Below are 17497 nucleotides of genomic sequence, written 5' to 3' on the forward strand. Positions count from 1 at the left end.
GGAAACAAAGAACAAACTAAAGTGATGATTAGCATAGCTAGTTGTAGTGTTAGTCGCTCAGTCATGTCCGACTTTTTGTGACCCCACAGACTGTAGCTCACTAATCTCCTGTCCAGGGAATTCTCCAGGCAAGAATTCTGGAGTGAGTAGCGATTCCCTCCTCCAGGGAATCTTCCCAACGCGGGGATCTAACCTGGGTCTCCTGTACTCCAGGCAGATTCTTTACCATCTGAGGCACCAGGGAGTCCAATTGCAATAAAATATCAAGTCCACAGGAGAGCCAGCTGGGGCCTCCAAATTTTGGCAGGATCAGATAGAAAATGATAAATATTTCAGCTTTGTTTGCAAAGGTATACTTTGTCAGCTTATTGTAGGTCATACCATGAAAGCTTTTTTTTTAAATTAAATCTAATATATTTCTCCAAGTCATAAAATTATAAACCATATTCATCAGTCCATGTACAAAACTTAAAATTGCCTAGTTAAAGATTTGAGTAAAATGCAGTTAGCAGGAAACTTGGTTATTTCTGTGACATATAACATTTTAGATAATGTATCAGGACATATCAGCTGTTAGGGATTCCACATAAATTTTGGAATATCTACATTAGTGGCATTTATCCATACACTATAACCTAAGGTTCTTCTCCAACCATTTGACAAGAATTTTGAAGTAATTTAACATATCAAATAAACTTAGTTTGACCTTCCTCTTTGAAATGTCTCAAAGATGTTCTTTTGAAGTATCTCAGAGTCAGCTGGAGCCTAAAAAAGCTTTAGTCAGATTTTGATATTTGGGAAAGTTTGTTAAAAATATCAAAAAGGTTTTAAAACACAGGAGGATCATAGGTCACTATGAAACAATATTTATTCATTTAACCAAAGTCTCGAAATGATTAAAAGAAAGCAAATATGGATCACCTAAGGGCCCAGAAACTCATACAACCTGTAATCAAAAATGAGCACTTCTAACAGAAAGAGATATATCAAATTCCAGCCCTATATTAGTTTACGTAACAAAGTCCATTTACCTAGTCAACTTCAGACTAAATTTAGTTAATCCTGACCTTGTATAAAACTTTCTCAGTAAAATGTAATTTCATGCCTCATACCTTCTTCTCCTGTTTTCTTATTAACTGGGTCTTTTTTAACATTATTAACTGGATCTTCATTGCTGCATGCAGGCTTTCTCTAGTTACAGTGTGGGATGGTAGGGGGTGGTGGTGGCTACTCCGTTGTGGTGTGTGGGCTTCTCAATGTGCTAACTTCTCTTGTTGCAGAGCCAGGCTTTAGGTGTGCAGGCTCAGCAGTTGTGGAGCACAGGCTTAATTGCTCTGCAGAACATGGGATCTTCTGGGACCAAGGATCAAACCCATGTCCCTTGCATTGGCAGGGACATGGACCACCAAGGAAGTCCCTCCTCATGCCTTCCTAACCTCCTCACACATTCTACCATACTGAAATGTTTTATTGTCTTCAGTAGCTTTAATTCTATATTTAAATTAGAATTCCCAACTCCTAACAATCTTAATTTCTAGTGAAAACCAAGAGACAAATAATAGTTACCAAAATATGGAGAAACTATTTCAGATGATTTTTAGCTAAAGTTAGCAAGTTATTTTTTCTTGCTGACAAATTTGCAACAGGTATAACAAAATTTCCTTTAACCTCTATTAAAACTAGGTACAGTGAAAGACTGCTGCTTAATGTTGATGGCTCAAAGACATATCTATATTAATTAGATCAACAAACATTAACATAAGATATTAATTTAATACTAAATACTTTCCTGTTCACTGAACCTAAAACTAATTTAGCTTAATTTCCTTTGTATTTAGAATTGTTTGGTTTGTAAGCACTTACTTTTCTTTAAGGCAACTTAAACAGAGCTCTTTTATGAATTAACCTTAACACTGATATCCAAAGACACTTACTGAGATATACACATATCCACACAGACACAATAAGAAATATTATACTTTATTTTCCAAACTTAGTCGTATCAGATATCACAATACAGAACTCACTAGTTTGTAAATAACAGAATAAGAAAAAATTTAAAAGGCTTCTTCCTTTTTTACTAATATTTATGGAAAACAAGTCAAGTTCTAAATTACTTTACCCTTTTTTCAAAATTTGCATTTTAAAGAGATGGCAGAGATGAGGAGACCAGATAGGACATTTGCATCTCAAAGATACAGGGAAATTTCTCCTAAGATGACTTTGTTTCCCCTTTGTTTAATACTTGCCAGCCTTTTACGGGGTGGTATTTGGGGACTTCAGAGGGGAGGAAGGCGATTCACACGGAAATGGAAAAGCAATGGTTGGTAAACAGATGTTTGCTTGGCCCTGAAAAGACAGTATGACATGGGGTGAACTTTGATCTCTGTTTCCTTTACCACATTTAGTCCATATTCTTTGTAGATATCTCTGATGGTAGCTCTAGTCCTATAATAGGCCTGCTATCTTAAATCCTTCAGACAGTTAGGGGAAAAGTCGGTTTCTTCCTGAGTCTTTTTGGCTAAAAACTTATTACAACCTAAAAATTAAGGATTTTAGGGAATTTTTAGGACTTCAAGCCTGGGAGGCTGCATCTCAAGGAACCCAGTCTGAGAGAGCTGCTGCAAAGAATCCAGTGGTGGGCAGCTAAGATATATAGGAGTTTTGCAACAAAGGACAGGTGATCAGAAGATAATTGTTAATTTTAAAAACCCAGATAGTTCAAGTTAAGGAATTTAGTGCTTTTCTATGTAGGGGAAAATGCAAGAGTCTGGGCTCAGTGAAATCATTCTTTTAATATGCACCTCAGCTATCTGAGGCAAATATCCTGTGTTCTCACTTCCTGAATTTCTTCAGGGGTCACCGTAGGGAGTGGCTGCAGTCTGGTGGCTGCTAACTGGCAGGTATTCTTTCCTTCCTGAGTTCTCTCAGGACTTACCAGCTCACCATCGGCTATGACTGCAGTTGCTGATGACGGTGATAGCCTTTGTTTACTGATATGGCAGGTATTGTTCCATTTATCAGTCTTTTGGGTCTTGATTATTTTCAGCATACCAGTGACATTTGGGGGCGGCAAATTTTGCTACAATGGCAGTGGTAGAGCTGGGGTTTGAACCTGGGAGTCTGGCTCTGAAGTCTGTGCTCTAAACTTTGTCACTGCATTGCTTTTTGGTAAATTATGTATCATGTTTTTTCCCCAGCAAGAAATACTGTTTTTATAAAATATATTTTTGGGGAAGTTGTAGGTACTGTAGCATTGGTCAAGAAGTTCCTGTAACTGCCACATCCCAGGTCCAGGCAGACAGAGCTCATTTCCTCTTTCCATCTCAGACTCCAGGGGCCTGAAGTCCCTACAGGAAGACACCCCACAGTTGATGCGCACACGCAGTGATGTTGGGGTACGTCGTCGTGGCAATGTGAGGACACCCAGTGACCAGCGGCGAATCAGACGCCACCGCTTCTCTATCAACGGCCATTTCTACAACCACAAGGTAGGGGAGGCAGGGTAGCACGGGGCAAGGGGTAGCCCTAGTGGGATCAAGAGCCCTTCCTGGGCAACTGCCACATCAGGTCTACAGACACCTAGGAAACCACTTAGTCTTTGGCTTGTGGGTGGGCTGCTGGCTCTGTTAGAGATCAGGAGCCCCCCCAGATGGTGGTGGTGTAGGAAAAACTGTGAGAAGATGGTTGTGTCCTAGGTCTTGGGTGAGTCCTTTGGGATGGGCCACCAAATGAGGGTCCTTGGCTTCACACAATTCAAGAGTGAGCCACAGTAGAGTGAAGGCAGGTTTACTCAGAGAGCTACACATTCTTCCATAGACAGAGTGTGGGCTGTCTCAGAAGGGGGAGGTGGACCTAGGGCATGGGGTCACCTGAGAAAGTGAGAGCAGTGCTGGGAGAAACACACTCCACAGAGAGTGTAGCCCTGGGAGATACACGTTCCACAGACAGAATGTAGGCCATCTCAAAAGGAGAGTGGTGGCCCCAGGGCAATGGGTCATCTGGGAATGTGAGAGCAGCCCTGGGCTATGGAGTTGGTTAGTTTTTATGGGGTGGATAATTTCCTAGTGGGAGGAATATTCTGACTATCTTGAAGAAGGGGTGGGGATTTCCATGAATTGGGGTACCACCCACTTTTTGGCCTCTTATGGTTGACCTCAGAACTGTCATGGCACCTGTGAGTGGGTCATTTAGATGCTAATGCATTACAATGATGCATATGGAGGTGAAGGTCTGCTGCTGCTGCTGCTAAGTCGCTTCAGTTGTATCCGACTCTGTGCGACCCCATAGACGGCAGCCCACCAGGCTCCCCCGTCCCTGGGATTCTCCAGGCAAGAACATTGGAGTGGGTTGCCATTTCCTTCTCCAGTGCATAAAAGTGAAAGGTGAAAGTGAAGTCTCTGAGTCATGTCTGACTCTTGGAGACCCCATGGACTGCAGCCTACCAGGCTCCTCCGTCCATGGGATTTTCCAGGCAAGAGTACTGGAGTGGGTTGCCATTGCCTTCTCCAGGTGAAGGTCTACTGGAAGTCAAATCTGCTGACGTCTTGCACCAACCAGTTTTTGTGGGATCCTGTTCACAATGGCTGTGCTGTTCTTTTAATGGTTGTGCCCTGCCCCCTTTGTTCCTGTCTCAGTGAGTGAGATGTGAGATGACCCATAGACAGCCCTCATCAGAATCACCCCCTTTACCCCCAGTCCACATGTTACTCTCTTTCTGCACCATGTGCCTCCAGCTACTATGTGGCCTGACTTCTCTGTGAGTTAAAGGGCTGCCCTGAAATAGAGCTGCAGGATTCAGGTTGATCTCACGTGGCCTGAGCCTTTGGCATCTTGAAGCAGGGTTTTGGTTTCTGGTTAGAGATTGAGATCAGACAGCAGCAGGAAAATTGCTGAATCCTAGCCACTAGACCACCAGGGACCAGTGGCCAGTGACAAAATTGGCCCATCAACTGTGTAGAAATGAATTTCCACCTACAGGCAGAAAGGAGTGAAGCAAGTAAAGTGTTTATTAGGAAGAAAGAGTACAGTATGTGTGGATAGACACCCTGGAGGGCTCAGAGAGAGAAGTTCACACCCTCACAGTAGTTTGAATCACTTTTATGGCGCATTTCTTCTAGATTTCCTTCGATCAATCATCTTGGTTTGCCTAGTTCTGAGTCAGTATTTGATATATCTCAGGGTCCTCCCCTGTGTGCACGCACATCTCTTAGCCAAGATGGATTTGATCTAGGAGAGGTACCCAGTGAACAGTAGCATGAAGTGAAATCTTAATTCCCTGCCCAGGAACTGAACCTGGATAGCCTGGATGAAAACCAGGAATCCTAGCCACCAGACCAGCAAGGGCTTGAGGCTGGAAGCTATTTTTCCCTGGCTCTTGCTCCTAGTGAAAAAATGCATGTATCATGGAGGCAAAAACTGTAAATGCAAGTACAGAGTTTATTATTAGAGACATAGCACAACAAACATGTGGGAGAGCGCACAGAGAAACAGTTTGTTTAGATGAGAAAGAAGCAGAGACACACACCTGGAGAGAAAGGGTGTGGGTGTCCTCCCTAATGAGGAGGAGCATACTTAAGAGGTGTTTAATATAGGGCAGTTTAATATAGGGCAGGCCCAGGAACTGAACCTGGATAGCCTGGATGAAAACCAGGAATCCTAGCCACCAGACCAGCAAGGGCTTGAGGCTGGAAGCTATTTTTCCCTGGCTCTTGCTCCTAGTGAAAAAATGCATGTATCATGGAGGCAAAAACTGTAAATCCAAGTACAGAGTTTATTATTAGAGACATAGCACAACAAACATGTGGGAGAGCGCACAGAGAAACAGTTTGTTTAGATGAGAAAGGCAGAGACACACACCTGGAGAGAAAGGGTTGGGTGTCCTCCCTAATGAGGAGGAGCATACTTAAGAGGTGTTTAATATAGGGCAGTCCTTTTGGGTCTTTGTCTTCCACCTGGCCAACCATCTTGTTTTGCCACCCTGGCTAATTTGTCTCAAGACCTTCCTCCTACGTGCATATGTACATTTCAGACGAGATAGATTTTGAAGGAAAGCATCCTGGGAGAAGCAAGACTCATCATGGCCTGGCATTGTCCCCTGACTTTTGACCCCCAAGGAGCCTTTATGCACATGTGCAGTGTCTCCTTTGCCTCAAAGATGGGAAATATATGGCCTCCTTATCCTTTATTCAAATAAGATTTAGCCCATCTCTGTTCCTGTCATGACTATTATCTTAAGGTAAATAGATAGGAGACAAAGCCTATCTATTTACCCTGTTTCTGTTATTCCCTTTGGAGAGCAAACATATCTAACCTGGAGCCCACCTATCTCCTGTCTCGGGAAATATGAACAGGAGGCTAATTGTAAGTGTCCAGCCTGAAGCCCACTTTTTCCTGCCCATGAAATGCAAACCTGAGACCAGTTGTAAATGCCTAGCCTGTGGTCCATCTAGCTCCTGCCTCAGATTCTAGTGAAAAGGCCTTGTGGGTAGTTGACATCATACCCCCTCCCTCTTTGACCTCCAAGGAGCCTTTTTGTGCATGTGCAATTGGGAAGGTCTCCTTAACTTCCCTGGTAACTCAGATGGTAAAGCATCTGCCTGCAATGCGGGAGGCACGGGTTCAATCTCTGGGTTGGGAAGATCACCTGGAGAAGGAAATGGCAACCCACTCCAGTATTCTTGCCTGGAGAATCTCATGGACAGAGGAGCCTGGTGGGCTACAGTCCGTGGGGTTGCAAGGAGTCAGACATGACTGAGTGACTTCACTTTCTTTTTTCTTTCCTTAACTTCAAGATTGAGAAATATGTGGTCTTTTATCTCTTATCTGGGCAGAGCCCAGCCTTCTCCATCATCTTGCTTTTACGGAGTTTCTACTATTAAGGCATTTCTACTCACGGGGAGAAACTGTTCAGCCTGGGGCCCATCTGTCTCCCACCTCAAGACCCCAAGCTAGCTTCAGTCTTGCTATTTGGCTTTAATCTGGTCCTAGAAACAATTGCATCATGGAAGAATGATCACAGACTTCCTCCTGTTGAAGTTGTAGTGGAAGGTGCTTTATGTGTGTTTTGTTTGGATGGAGGGCCTTCCTTATCTGTTCCTCTTTCCCTCCCCAGGCCTGCAAATTGGCAGCTCAGATCCCTCCAGCCTGCTGTGGTGGGGTGGGTGCAAGTTCCTGAGCTAGACAAAACACAGGGCTCTTTGTTGAACTAAAGCCTGATACTTCTAGGTTGTCAGGGGCAGGGGACTCTCAGGAAGCACAGATTGAGTGCCATTGTCCTTGTCCCTTGGGTTGTAGTGCCCCATTCTTGTACACCTGCTCTGAGTCAGACTCTTCTGTTGACAGACATCAGTGTTCACGCCAGCCTATGGCTCCATCACCAATGTCCGCATCAACAGCACCATGACGACTCCACAGGTCCTGAAGTTGCTGCTCAACAAATTTAAGGCAAGTTCTCTCCGCTGGCTGTCTCAGACAGTGATGTGTGTGCCTTGGGACCCCCAGAGGTATAGGGGCGGGAGCTATGGAGAGTGTGTGTTGCCAGGGTAGGAGGGCACTGGGCAGAGAAGTTTTAGGTTCTTTAGATCCCATAAAATCAGCATCACCTGGGAGCTTGTTGGAAAAGCAGGTTTTCAGGTCCCTCTCTCCCCTGAATCAGGCCCACTGGAACGGGAACTCAGAGAGGAGGCCAGGGAACCTGTTCAACAAGGCTTACAGGGATTCTGATACCACTGAAGCCTGGGAAGCACCAGCCCTCAGGTCCTTCTCTACCAGAGAAGGACCCCAGACCTGATGACTGGATCAGGGCTCCATGTTCATATTGACTTCTGTGCATTTAGGGAAGCTACTTTAAAATATCAGTCTTTAATAGATGTGAAAATTACAGTGCATGGTGTTTTTAAAGTCTTGTTACTCTGTGTTTTCCACCATCACCTTCTAAGTCTTTTGGAAACCAGGTATTCTGATTTTTATAGAAGCCAGTGTCTCCTAGTGATTTAAGGCATGGGCTCTGGGTTTGAATCTCCACCCATCATCTGCTGGTTGGATGAGTTGGACAAGTGACTTAAAATCCCTGTGCTTCTGCCTCCCCATCCGTAAAATGAGGTTGGGAGCACCCATTGCTGGTGTCAACAGAAAAAATATTGCTCAACCTGAAAGTTGAGAGCTATGTATTTTTCCTATTTAAACAAAATCTTGACGTTTGTCTTGGAGTATAGCCGATTAACAACGTTGTTAACAGCTTCAGGTGAACAGCGAAGGGACTGAGTCACGCATGCTCATGTATCCATTTCCCTCAAACCCTCCTCCCCTCGAGGCTGCTACATAACATTGAGCAGAGTACCCTGTGCTATACAGTAGGTCCTTGGTGATTATCCATTTTACATACAGCAGTGTGTACATGTCCATTCCAAACTCCCTAACTATTCCTCCCCGCAGGCAACTGTAAGTTCATTCTCTAAGTCTGTGAGTGAGAGCTGTGTTTTATTTGGCGGATATTCTTAGGACTTCAAGCCCTGGAGGCAGCATCTCAAGTAATCCTGAGAAAATTGCTCCAAGGAGACAAGGAGGGAGCTAGAATACATAGTTTTCCAACAAAGGGCAAGTAGTCTGAATGTCAAAAGATTATTGTGAATTAAAGGAAAACCAGATATCTCCAGTTAAGGAATTTAGTGTTTTTCTAGGTATGGGAAGATGCAAGTGTCTGGGCTCCCTGAAGTCGTTCTTTGGATATGCACCTCAGCTATTGGGCCAGTGTTCAGTCTTTTCCCATCCTAAGTTTCCTCTGGGGTCACGTGTGGAGTCGCTATAGTCCAATGGCTGCTAGTTGGCAAGTACTTTTTGATCCCTTCCTGAGTCCTTGTCAGGACTCACTGGCTCACCATTGGAGGTGCCTGCAATCGCTGATGACTGTAACATCTTTCGTTTACTGATATGCCAGGCAGTATTTTACTTCTCACTGGATTTTCATGAGTATTAGATGAATTAAAACATGTAGAGTTTGTTAGAACTGTGTCTAGCATGGTGCAATAAATATTAGCTCTTATTACCTATTATTATTAATAAACTTACTTACCTGCCCCATATCCTCATCACTTTTAATACTGTAGATAAACAGTCCTCCCCTCAAAAGAGCCTATTATTTATTTAGCTTTGCAGTGTTCAAGAAGAAGAAATGGCCACAGTTTAGATGTGTAAATATATGCTTTTAGTGAGTATCTTTTGCTCCTTCCCGATTCAGATTGAGAACTCAGCAGAGGAGTTTGCACTGTATGTGGTCCATACCAGCGGTGGTAAGTATAAAGAATACAAGGCGCTTAAAACTTTTAATTAACTCAAAATAGCAAGTTAAAAACAGAATCTCTCCCTCATTTGCTTAGTTCTTGGTTTTGGAAACCTCCAAATGTTGTTTGTCTTCAAGGCGGGTGGGCTCCCTGGGTAAGTTCACTGGGGAATGCCATATATGGTCAGTAAACAAACCCTAAAACCTAACTGCCTATAAAAAAAAGAACTGGATTTTCTCAAAGCACAGAGAAAACTATTTTCTCCAATGCAGCATCTTCCAAAAGGCTTGAGGCATGGAAATATTGCCGAGGGGTAGGGGAGCGGCAGCAGTTGCTTTGAACAATACCTGTTGAATCTCTCATTTACAAATCAGTTTCCTGACTTGTACGGCCGCATCGCCTAAGGTGTCGGTCCATTTGAACCCCTGAGTTGACAGCTTCTTATAGTGAGAAAGACCTCAGGCAACTCAGAGCTGCTCTTGGCTGTGTGTGGTTCCAGAGAAACAGAAGCTGAAGAACACGGATTATCCTCTAATTGCCCGGATCCTCCAAGGCCCATGTGAGCAGGTCTCTAAAGTGTTCCTGATGGAGAAGGACCAGGTGGAGGAAGTTACCTATGATGTGAGTCCCTTTTCAGTCTGATATCTGTCCCAGGAGGGTAGGGGGTGGGTTGGATAAATGATAACTGGGTTATAGCTTGGTTTTTTTGCCCAACTTTGTTGCTATTTCTCAATACTAGGTTTTCTTGAATGGTAATGATCTTGGGGCCAAGGAAAATTAATGTAGAGGCTAGGCTGAGGGTGTGCCCTGTGATAATTAATTGAAAGAATGCTCAGGCACAAGATGATTTCCATAGAAGGAATAAATTTATTCAGGCTTTTTGGTATACTTAAGGGCTGAAAAGTTTCTGCAAACCTTTTCTAAGCAATTTCAAGAAGTTAGCTGAGATTTTACCTTGAGCATTAGTCTGCTTTTGCTATAGTAACAAACATTCCCAAATCTTAGTCACTTAAAACAGCAAACATTTACTTTGTTGATCAGGATTCTGCAGGCTGGTAGCAGTCATTCTGCTCTAGATGTGGGTTGACTTCAGGTGGCTCAATGGTAAAGAAGTTGCCTGCAATGCAGGAGACCCAGGCTCAATACCTGGGTTGGGGAAATCCCCTGGAGAAGGACATGGCAACCCATTCCAGTACTCTTGCCTGGAGAATTCCATGGACAGAAGAGCCTGGTAGGCTACAGTTCACAGGGTCACAAAGAATAGGACACAACTGAGTGACTTTCACTTTCACTACATTGTATGTCTTATTCAGAGGCCAAGGGTTCAGAGGCAGTGGCTACTTAGGTATGCTTCCTATGGCAGATGGCTGGAGTGCAAAAAACCATGTAAGCTCATTTAAAGCCCCCACTTGGATTTGACATATGTCACATCCACATACATGTTCCATTGGCCAAAGCAAGTTGCATAGCTGAGCCCAACATTAACAGGGTGAAGACATATACTTCTTGCATAGAGAAGAGCTGATAGAGCAGGGTAAGGACTCGGGTGAGGACGGAAGAGTGGCTGGTGGGGGCCACTCTCTCACTTATAGCTTCTCAGGAGGAAGTTCACATTTGGATACCTGTTTGAGACTTGAGGCACAAATCATCATTCTGAACATGGTTCCTTAAATTCTTTTAGGGGAGATCAGAGGGGTTTATTGAATATTATGAGTTCCAGTCTTCTCTGCATGACTGAATTAAGAGAAAGTGCTTTTCTGTGTTTGACATTACCTCTCGTGGTATTGAATACATGAGATAAAAATGAGAAGTCATGAGATAATGTATTAAATATCATGTAGATAAAGCGATCTTTATCATGGACTCTGCCCACCTTGAGAAGAATAACACTTGGTTCCTGTCTTTGAGGAAATCCTGAATTAGCACAGAAACAGATTTCCCAAGCCTTTGTGCCATGAGAGAGATGCCCAAAAAAGTTGGAATAGTGCTGATAGGGGTCTTATACCCCAGACTTACTTTTTCCTCCTCAGGTGGCTCAGTATATAAAGTTCGAGATGCCTGTCCTTAAAAGCTTCATTCAGAAGCTCCAAGAGGAAGAAGATAGGGAAGTCAAGAAGCTGATGCGCAAGTAAGCATGGCCCCTGGGGTGGCTGGTTGGATTCTCCTGAGGCCTCAATGAGAGAAGGCTCTGCTCTGGAGCCCTGCAGGGGCTATGTGAGCTGCTGCCGGGATCTGGGTCTTGTGGACTTTGTTCAGGGGACTTCCTGTTGACAATGCCATATGTCAGGTGGGGACATGAAACTTGTATTGATGTGTTCATCTTTCTGCTTCTTGTTCAACTTCTCATTTTGATATGGGACATAAAAATATTCCAAGGATTTTAGGAAGGTTGTCTCAGTAATGGAAATTCATTTGAGCAGAGTACCTCTAAAATCCCTTCCTTGTATCTTTCCTCCTTTTTTTTTTTAAACATCTCTTCTGGAAATTGCATTTGAGTTGAAAAGTCCAGTACTAAAACTTTGTTCTAGGAAGGATTTTGTTATTTTTTTGTCATATTTAGTCACAAAGTAGATTACATTTCACAGAGATGGAAGAACAATTGAGGTTTTCTTGCCACTAGAGAATAAAGTCAATGCTTCATTTATTGTGTTGGTGATAAGTAGTATGATAGCAATTAACATTTATTGAGCACTTACTATGCCAAACTTTAAATATAGTTTTTGCTGTGTAGTGCAAAGCCATGTTCACTCTGTATAACAGTGTCCACTCCAGTATCTGAATTGCCATAATTCAGGAAAGGTATAAAAAACAGTACTTATCAATAAGCCATGGACCTCCATGCCTGGTAGTTACTATATCCTCTTTGGCAAAATGCAGATACTGATATTAGGTTGAACCATATGAAGTTGCCATTTTTGTAGGCTCCTCCAAATGGTAAAAATAATGGCAATTTCCTGTGGTCCAGCCTAGTTGAGGATTAGATGATCCTCTGTGTATAGTGCCTTAAGCATATTAAGCACTCAGTGAAGGGAACCTTATTACTGTTCATGTTATTTCACCTTCTCATTCTTTGTCAGATTTTCTAATAATTACAATAGTTTGGAGTGAGCCTCTTCAGCTCTTTCATCCTGTTGTAATGAACACAAGTAATGAAGTGGTTCAAGAGTGGGCCAGTAAGAGAAGCAAAGGGTTGACACATTTGGCCCCGCTGTGACCCAAGTGGTGGGGGAGGGTCCCAAGAGGGAGCGTGTTGCTTTCCGCTCTCCACCGCAGCTCTTCTTTCCCCAGGTACACTGTGCTCCGCCTGATGATTCGGCAGAGGCTGGAGGAGATAGCTGAGACCCCAGCAACAATCTGAGCCACTAGAAGAAGGGGATCCAGATGCTGCAGAGGCCATTGTGGCCCAGAGAAGACTCACAGGAAGCTGGATGCCTTCCACGGAAACATTTAAAAGCAAATCTTGCCAGCTTTCAAACCACAATGGAGAAGCCAGCAACTCCCTGTCCTTTCTTTCCCTGCTCCTTTCCTTCACTCACGAGGACTTTCAATTTTTATTATAAGGAGGACCCAAAATGTGCGTGTACACGTGTGTGCTCAGATGGTACACATCCACATGCCTACATGATAAATTCACATGCAGTTCAGTTCCAAGCAACCAGCACTAGGGCTTGAGGCTGGCAGATATGCTGCTTGTAGGCAGGAAAACCAGAGGAGTCACCGCCAATCTGAGGGGTTTTAGACTGAAGAAAAGATTTCTCCTCTCAAGTGCCAGGGAGCAACTATACATGTCTGCTCAACTTTAGAAGGAAAAGAAGGCCTAGCAAACTCACCGTCTGGGGCATTTATGTGTTAATAGGAGCTTCCCTGGTAGCTCAGCTGGTAAAGAGTCCACCTGCAATACAGGAGACGCTGGTTCGATTTCTGGGTTGGGAAGATCTCCTGGCGAAGGGACAGGCTACCCACTCCAGTATTCTTGGGCTTCCTTGGTGGCTCAGATGATAAAGAATCCACCTGCAATACAGGAGACTGGGGTTTGTTCCCTGGGTTGGGAAGATTCTTGGAGAAGGGAATGGCTACCCACTCCATTATTCCTGCCTGGAGAATTCCATGGACAGAGGAGCCTGGTGGGCTACTGTCCATGGAGTTGCAAAGAGTCGGACAAGACTGAGCGACTTTCACTTTCACTGTGTTAATAGATAGTCCCTCTGTATACCTAGAAGGATCTGTGAGTCTGAGATCCTTGGAAATAAATTAATTAACAAACCATGCCTTCAAGGCAGGTCTGATGAAAAGAAAAACTATCAGTGGGGTAGATGCAATAAGCCCACAGGTTTTTACACTGGAAACTTTGATTGTTCTAAGTAACAAGGACGTGTCTGTCTGGATGCCAGTAAAGAATGGACTCTGCCTTGGCCCTTGCCACCCTGGCTACCTCTCAGAGATAAGGGCAGCCTGATGTTTCTCTCAGCATGCCAAGCTGTTGACCCCAATTCTTTGGTGCCTCCTGAGTTGAAAGAAATGTCTTATGAAACAGGTCTCACTCATTTGTATAAGGTGCTGACTGGCTGGCGAGGCTAGCGCCTAGTCTTGGGTGGCTGGGAAATTTCCCCTCCTTAGGGAAATGTGAAGACTTCTTGTAGAATGACAGGTGCCTGTAAGTTCAGTCCATTTGCATATAATCAAGGAGTCTTCCTGCACTTGGAGCTGAAGTCCTATGTTTGAAGTCAAGCCTTTAAACTTTCCAGCCACTATATTCTTGCAAGTTGCTCTCACCTTGTATGTGGAAATGGACTCTTAGGAATGAAGACTTCTGCTATTTACCAAGTATGGGGTTCAGAGATGCCTTTTGGACTGCCCTGTGATGGTGCATAGTTAGGATGGAGCTTCTCTCTCAGCTTCTCTGAGCATCTACCTGGGTGATCTTTAGAGACTCCAGTGGAGGGGAAAGGGCAAGAAGAGTCTGTCCCTTGGAGCCCCCATTGGGAAGATTGACAAGTAGCTCAGCCCCAGTACAGCTGATACTGTTTGAAGAGGGTTAGATGGATGGTTGGAACAGGGTGCTGGCTGTGGAGGTCAACCAAGCAGGGCCAGAAGCTCCTAACAGCAGGAGTCTGAGCCTTGTTGGGGTAGAACCCCCCATCTCTCCTCTACCTCCTCTCTGAAGATTTGGAGAGCTGGGCAGTTGAGGAAAGAAGAGCCACTGATCTGTGCCTGCAAGGAAAGTGGACCTTTGCAGCAGTGTTCTTCCTGCCCTGGGCACCCTTGCCCCCATCTGCCACTGTGGCTTCCAAGAAAGACCTCTTTAGATGGCTTACAGCTGTGGTTTCATTGTTGACTTTCAAGAAGATGGTATGCTGCCACCTGTCATTTTGCTAGGGGTCTCTTAGCAAGCTTACTGCCTCTCTGGGGATATCCACCAGCCTTGTGCAGGGTGGACTGGAATTCAGGAGGGCCTTAGCCTCCTCAGTGGGCTTCTGCAAAACACACAGAAAATAATAGGGGCCCAGGGAGAGGCTTCCTCTGTTATAGATGGGAAAGAACAGTTTTGTGAATACAAACATACTTCCTGAATTTTGCGTTTGAGAAATGACTTGGAAAACTTTTTTTCTGGTTATTTTTATTTTGAACGTTCAAAGCCTTTGTTGGCCCCAATAATCTTCTTTGAATGGCTTGGGAAAAATTTTTCCACAATGTAAATTACTAATGACTAACTTTTATTGGACAGCTGTTTTGGTTTATCAAAGTTCTCTTTAATTTGCACTAACATTATGATAGTGTTAAACATGGAAATGTTGCCAAATGTCAGTTTGCCAGGTCACTTTCTGAGAAAGTGATTCTGGGGTAGGCTTGATTTTTTTTAAAGATTGGGGATTGGGGTGGAATTAAGGGAAATCTCTTACATGATACATTCCACTTAATGCAGACCCCACTTTTCCATTTTGGCTCGCCCTGTTTAGAAATCATTTCTCATGTACTAATAAGCCAGTCAGGAATTTTGGAAAGATTCTTTGAAACAGAGACACTGCTGTGATGCAGAGCTGTATTTTCTCACTGGTATCACATGGCCTTGCAGCTTTGAACTCCTGGGCAGATTTGTGTGCATTTATGTAAGTGTGTGCAATGAACCTGAAACCGTGTGATGAACAAAAGGCCAATTTATAGGTTTTTTTCCCTCACTTGTGAAAAGCGACATAGCCTCATCCGACTTAATCTGTTTCCTGGAGCTTATGTTATAAGGTGATCAAATGAAGGAAAAACTTGAGTTTATCTGATTGGTAATAAGGGGATCCAGTCCCCCAGGTGATGTTGGAATTAAGCACAAGGTAACATTCTTAGTAATCACATTAGTGAGAATGTGAGGAGTTAAATTGGAGGGGGAGGGGGAGGGGTTACCTTCAGGAAGAACTGAAAAGCACAAAATAGGCTTGACTGTGCAAACTGGTGAGGAATGCATACTGACCTCCGGGCTTTTGGATTTTAACTCTGAGTTGAGGCTAAGGTGGGAGAATGTGAGATTAGCCATCCCTGTGACAAATGCTGATCCCGGAGGTTGAGGTTTTGGCCTGAGACTTCAAGGAATAATATAATTCACCTTTCTCTCCTTTCTACCAGAAACAAAACAAGACACTGTCCTAGAGACCTCCAGATAATGATATTTTGTCATCTATGTAGATAAGACTTTAGGACATAAAGACCAAAAAATAAAAAAGTCACTCAAAACACAAACCTTGTTCTCTGATGCAAAAATGTCTTGGCCAGAATTCTTTGGAGTTTGGGCAGTTATTTCAGGGTTAGGAGATTGGAAGGAGAGATGGATCACAGAAGGGGAAGAAGCTCTCAAAGAAAAGAGATGCTCTCTTTAAAAAACAAAACTGTTTCAAAGCTCTGTAGGACAGAGAACACGGTGCCATAGGTACATCTCCAAGAGAAATTTCTGTATGAACAAAGGAATTCCACAGGTGGCCCTACTAGTAATGAACCTGCCTGCCAGTGCAGGAGATCTCAGAGACACGGATTCAATCCCTAGGTCAGGAAGATCCCCTGGAGAAAGGCATGGCAACCCACTCCAATATTGTTGCCTGGAGAATCATGGACAGAGCAGCCTGGCAGGCTATGGTTCATAAGGGTTGCACAGAGTCGGATAGGACTGAAGCAACTTAACACACCAGCATAGCACCCAAACCAAGATGTGAAGGTCTAGGTAGGAGGCAGAGATCTCCTTGAGCACCGATGCAGCAGTACAGATTCTCTAGTCAAGTCTCTACTTAAATTGTTTTACACAAAGTCTTCTTGTTGGAGGCAGATGAGATGAGAAATGATCTAGAGAGGTAAAAATAGACAAATGTGGCACCCTTTCTTTCTGAGGGAATTGACAGCATTTACCCTGTCACGGGAGGTTACGGCTCCCCCTGTGTTGTAGCCAAACACTAGACATGGACAAGCTGTAAAGGGAGAAGCTCAGTTTACCTGCGGAGCCTCCCCAGCAGATTGCAGACCTGTTTTCCAAGCTGCTGGTTTCTGGTGTATAACTGCTAGTGTTTCTTAAGGGTTTCCCCATTTGATTTAGCTTTGTGAAGTATCTTTTATCTTAATCATAACTTGCTTTTCAAACAATGGTACATGACCTGGTTCAATGTTTGGTTCTGAATTTATAAACTGATGTGTTTAGATATCTTAATGTAACTTGACAAGTCCTCAGTAGGGAGCTGTGAATTTCTGTAACATTTTGATATGTTTTAAAGCACCTGACCTAGATCTTGTTGAATAAAGCACTCAAAAAGAATTTTCTGGTGGACGAGTATGTGTGTCTGCTGCATTATAGGAGGGTTGGAGATGGGAATGTGAAGGTGCATCTGGGAGAGGCTTTGATTTTCTTCCTTCAGAGTTTATGGTTTGAATGTGTTCGGACTCGGTTCCAGTTTTCCAAATAGAAAGTGAAATTAGAATATTCCTTAGGAATCTTGAGTTCAGGCCCCTGGTGGGACCAAAAATTGTAGGAATAGCTGGGGACAGCTGTTCGATGAGGCTGGATTTTTGTCCTAACTCTACCCTGGGTTTTGGGGGGCCAATTCATTGAACCTTCTTCTAGGACTTGTTTCCTCATCTGTAAATGGTCAAACCGCTCTCTTGGGTTGGGGACCTGGGTTTATCTCTGTTGATGGCAGCCCCCAGAGGTTGCCAAACCTAAGACCTACCAATTAGGGCCCAAGTTCCAT

General features: G+C 43.8%; 1 protein-coding gene across 3 annotated transcripts in view; it reads left to right on the top strand.

Annotated features, from left to right (window-relative positions):
• Positions 1 to 17064, top strand: part of RASSF2 (Ras association domain family member 2) — a 59461-nt gene extending 42397 nt beyond the window's left edge. For all 3 annotated transcript variants that reach the window (XM_086333500.1, XM_086333502.1, XM_086333501.1), the window contains exons 6-11: positions 3331 to 3491; positions 7345 to 7446; positions 9239 to 9290; positions 9781 to 9902; positions 11312 to 11409; positions 12570 to 17064. In XM_086333500.1, the coding sequence (XP_086189626.1) occupies positions 3331 to 3491; positions 7345 to 7446; positions 9239 to 9290; positions 9781 to 9902; positions 11312 to 11409; positions 12570 to 12639 (605 nt within the window). In that variant the 3' untranslated portion in view covers positions 12640 to 17064. The remainder of the gene's footprint in view (positions 1 to 3330; positions 3492 to 7344; positions 7447 to 9238; positions 9291 to 9780; positions 9903 to 11311; positions 11410 to 12569) is intronic.
• Positions 17065 to 17497: the final 433 nt, after the last annotated feature.

Source organism: Bos grunniens, chromosome 13, assembly GCF_055505025.1.
Source record: "Bos grunniens cultivar Pamir isolate PY7600 chromosome 13, Bosgru_T2T1.0, whole genome shotgun sequence".
Lineage (NCBI taxonomy): Eukaryota > Metazoa > Chordata > Mammalia > Artiodactyla > Bovidae > Bos > Bos grunniens.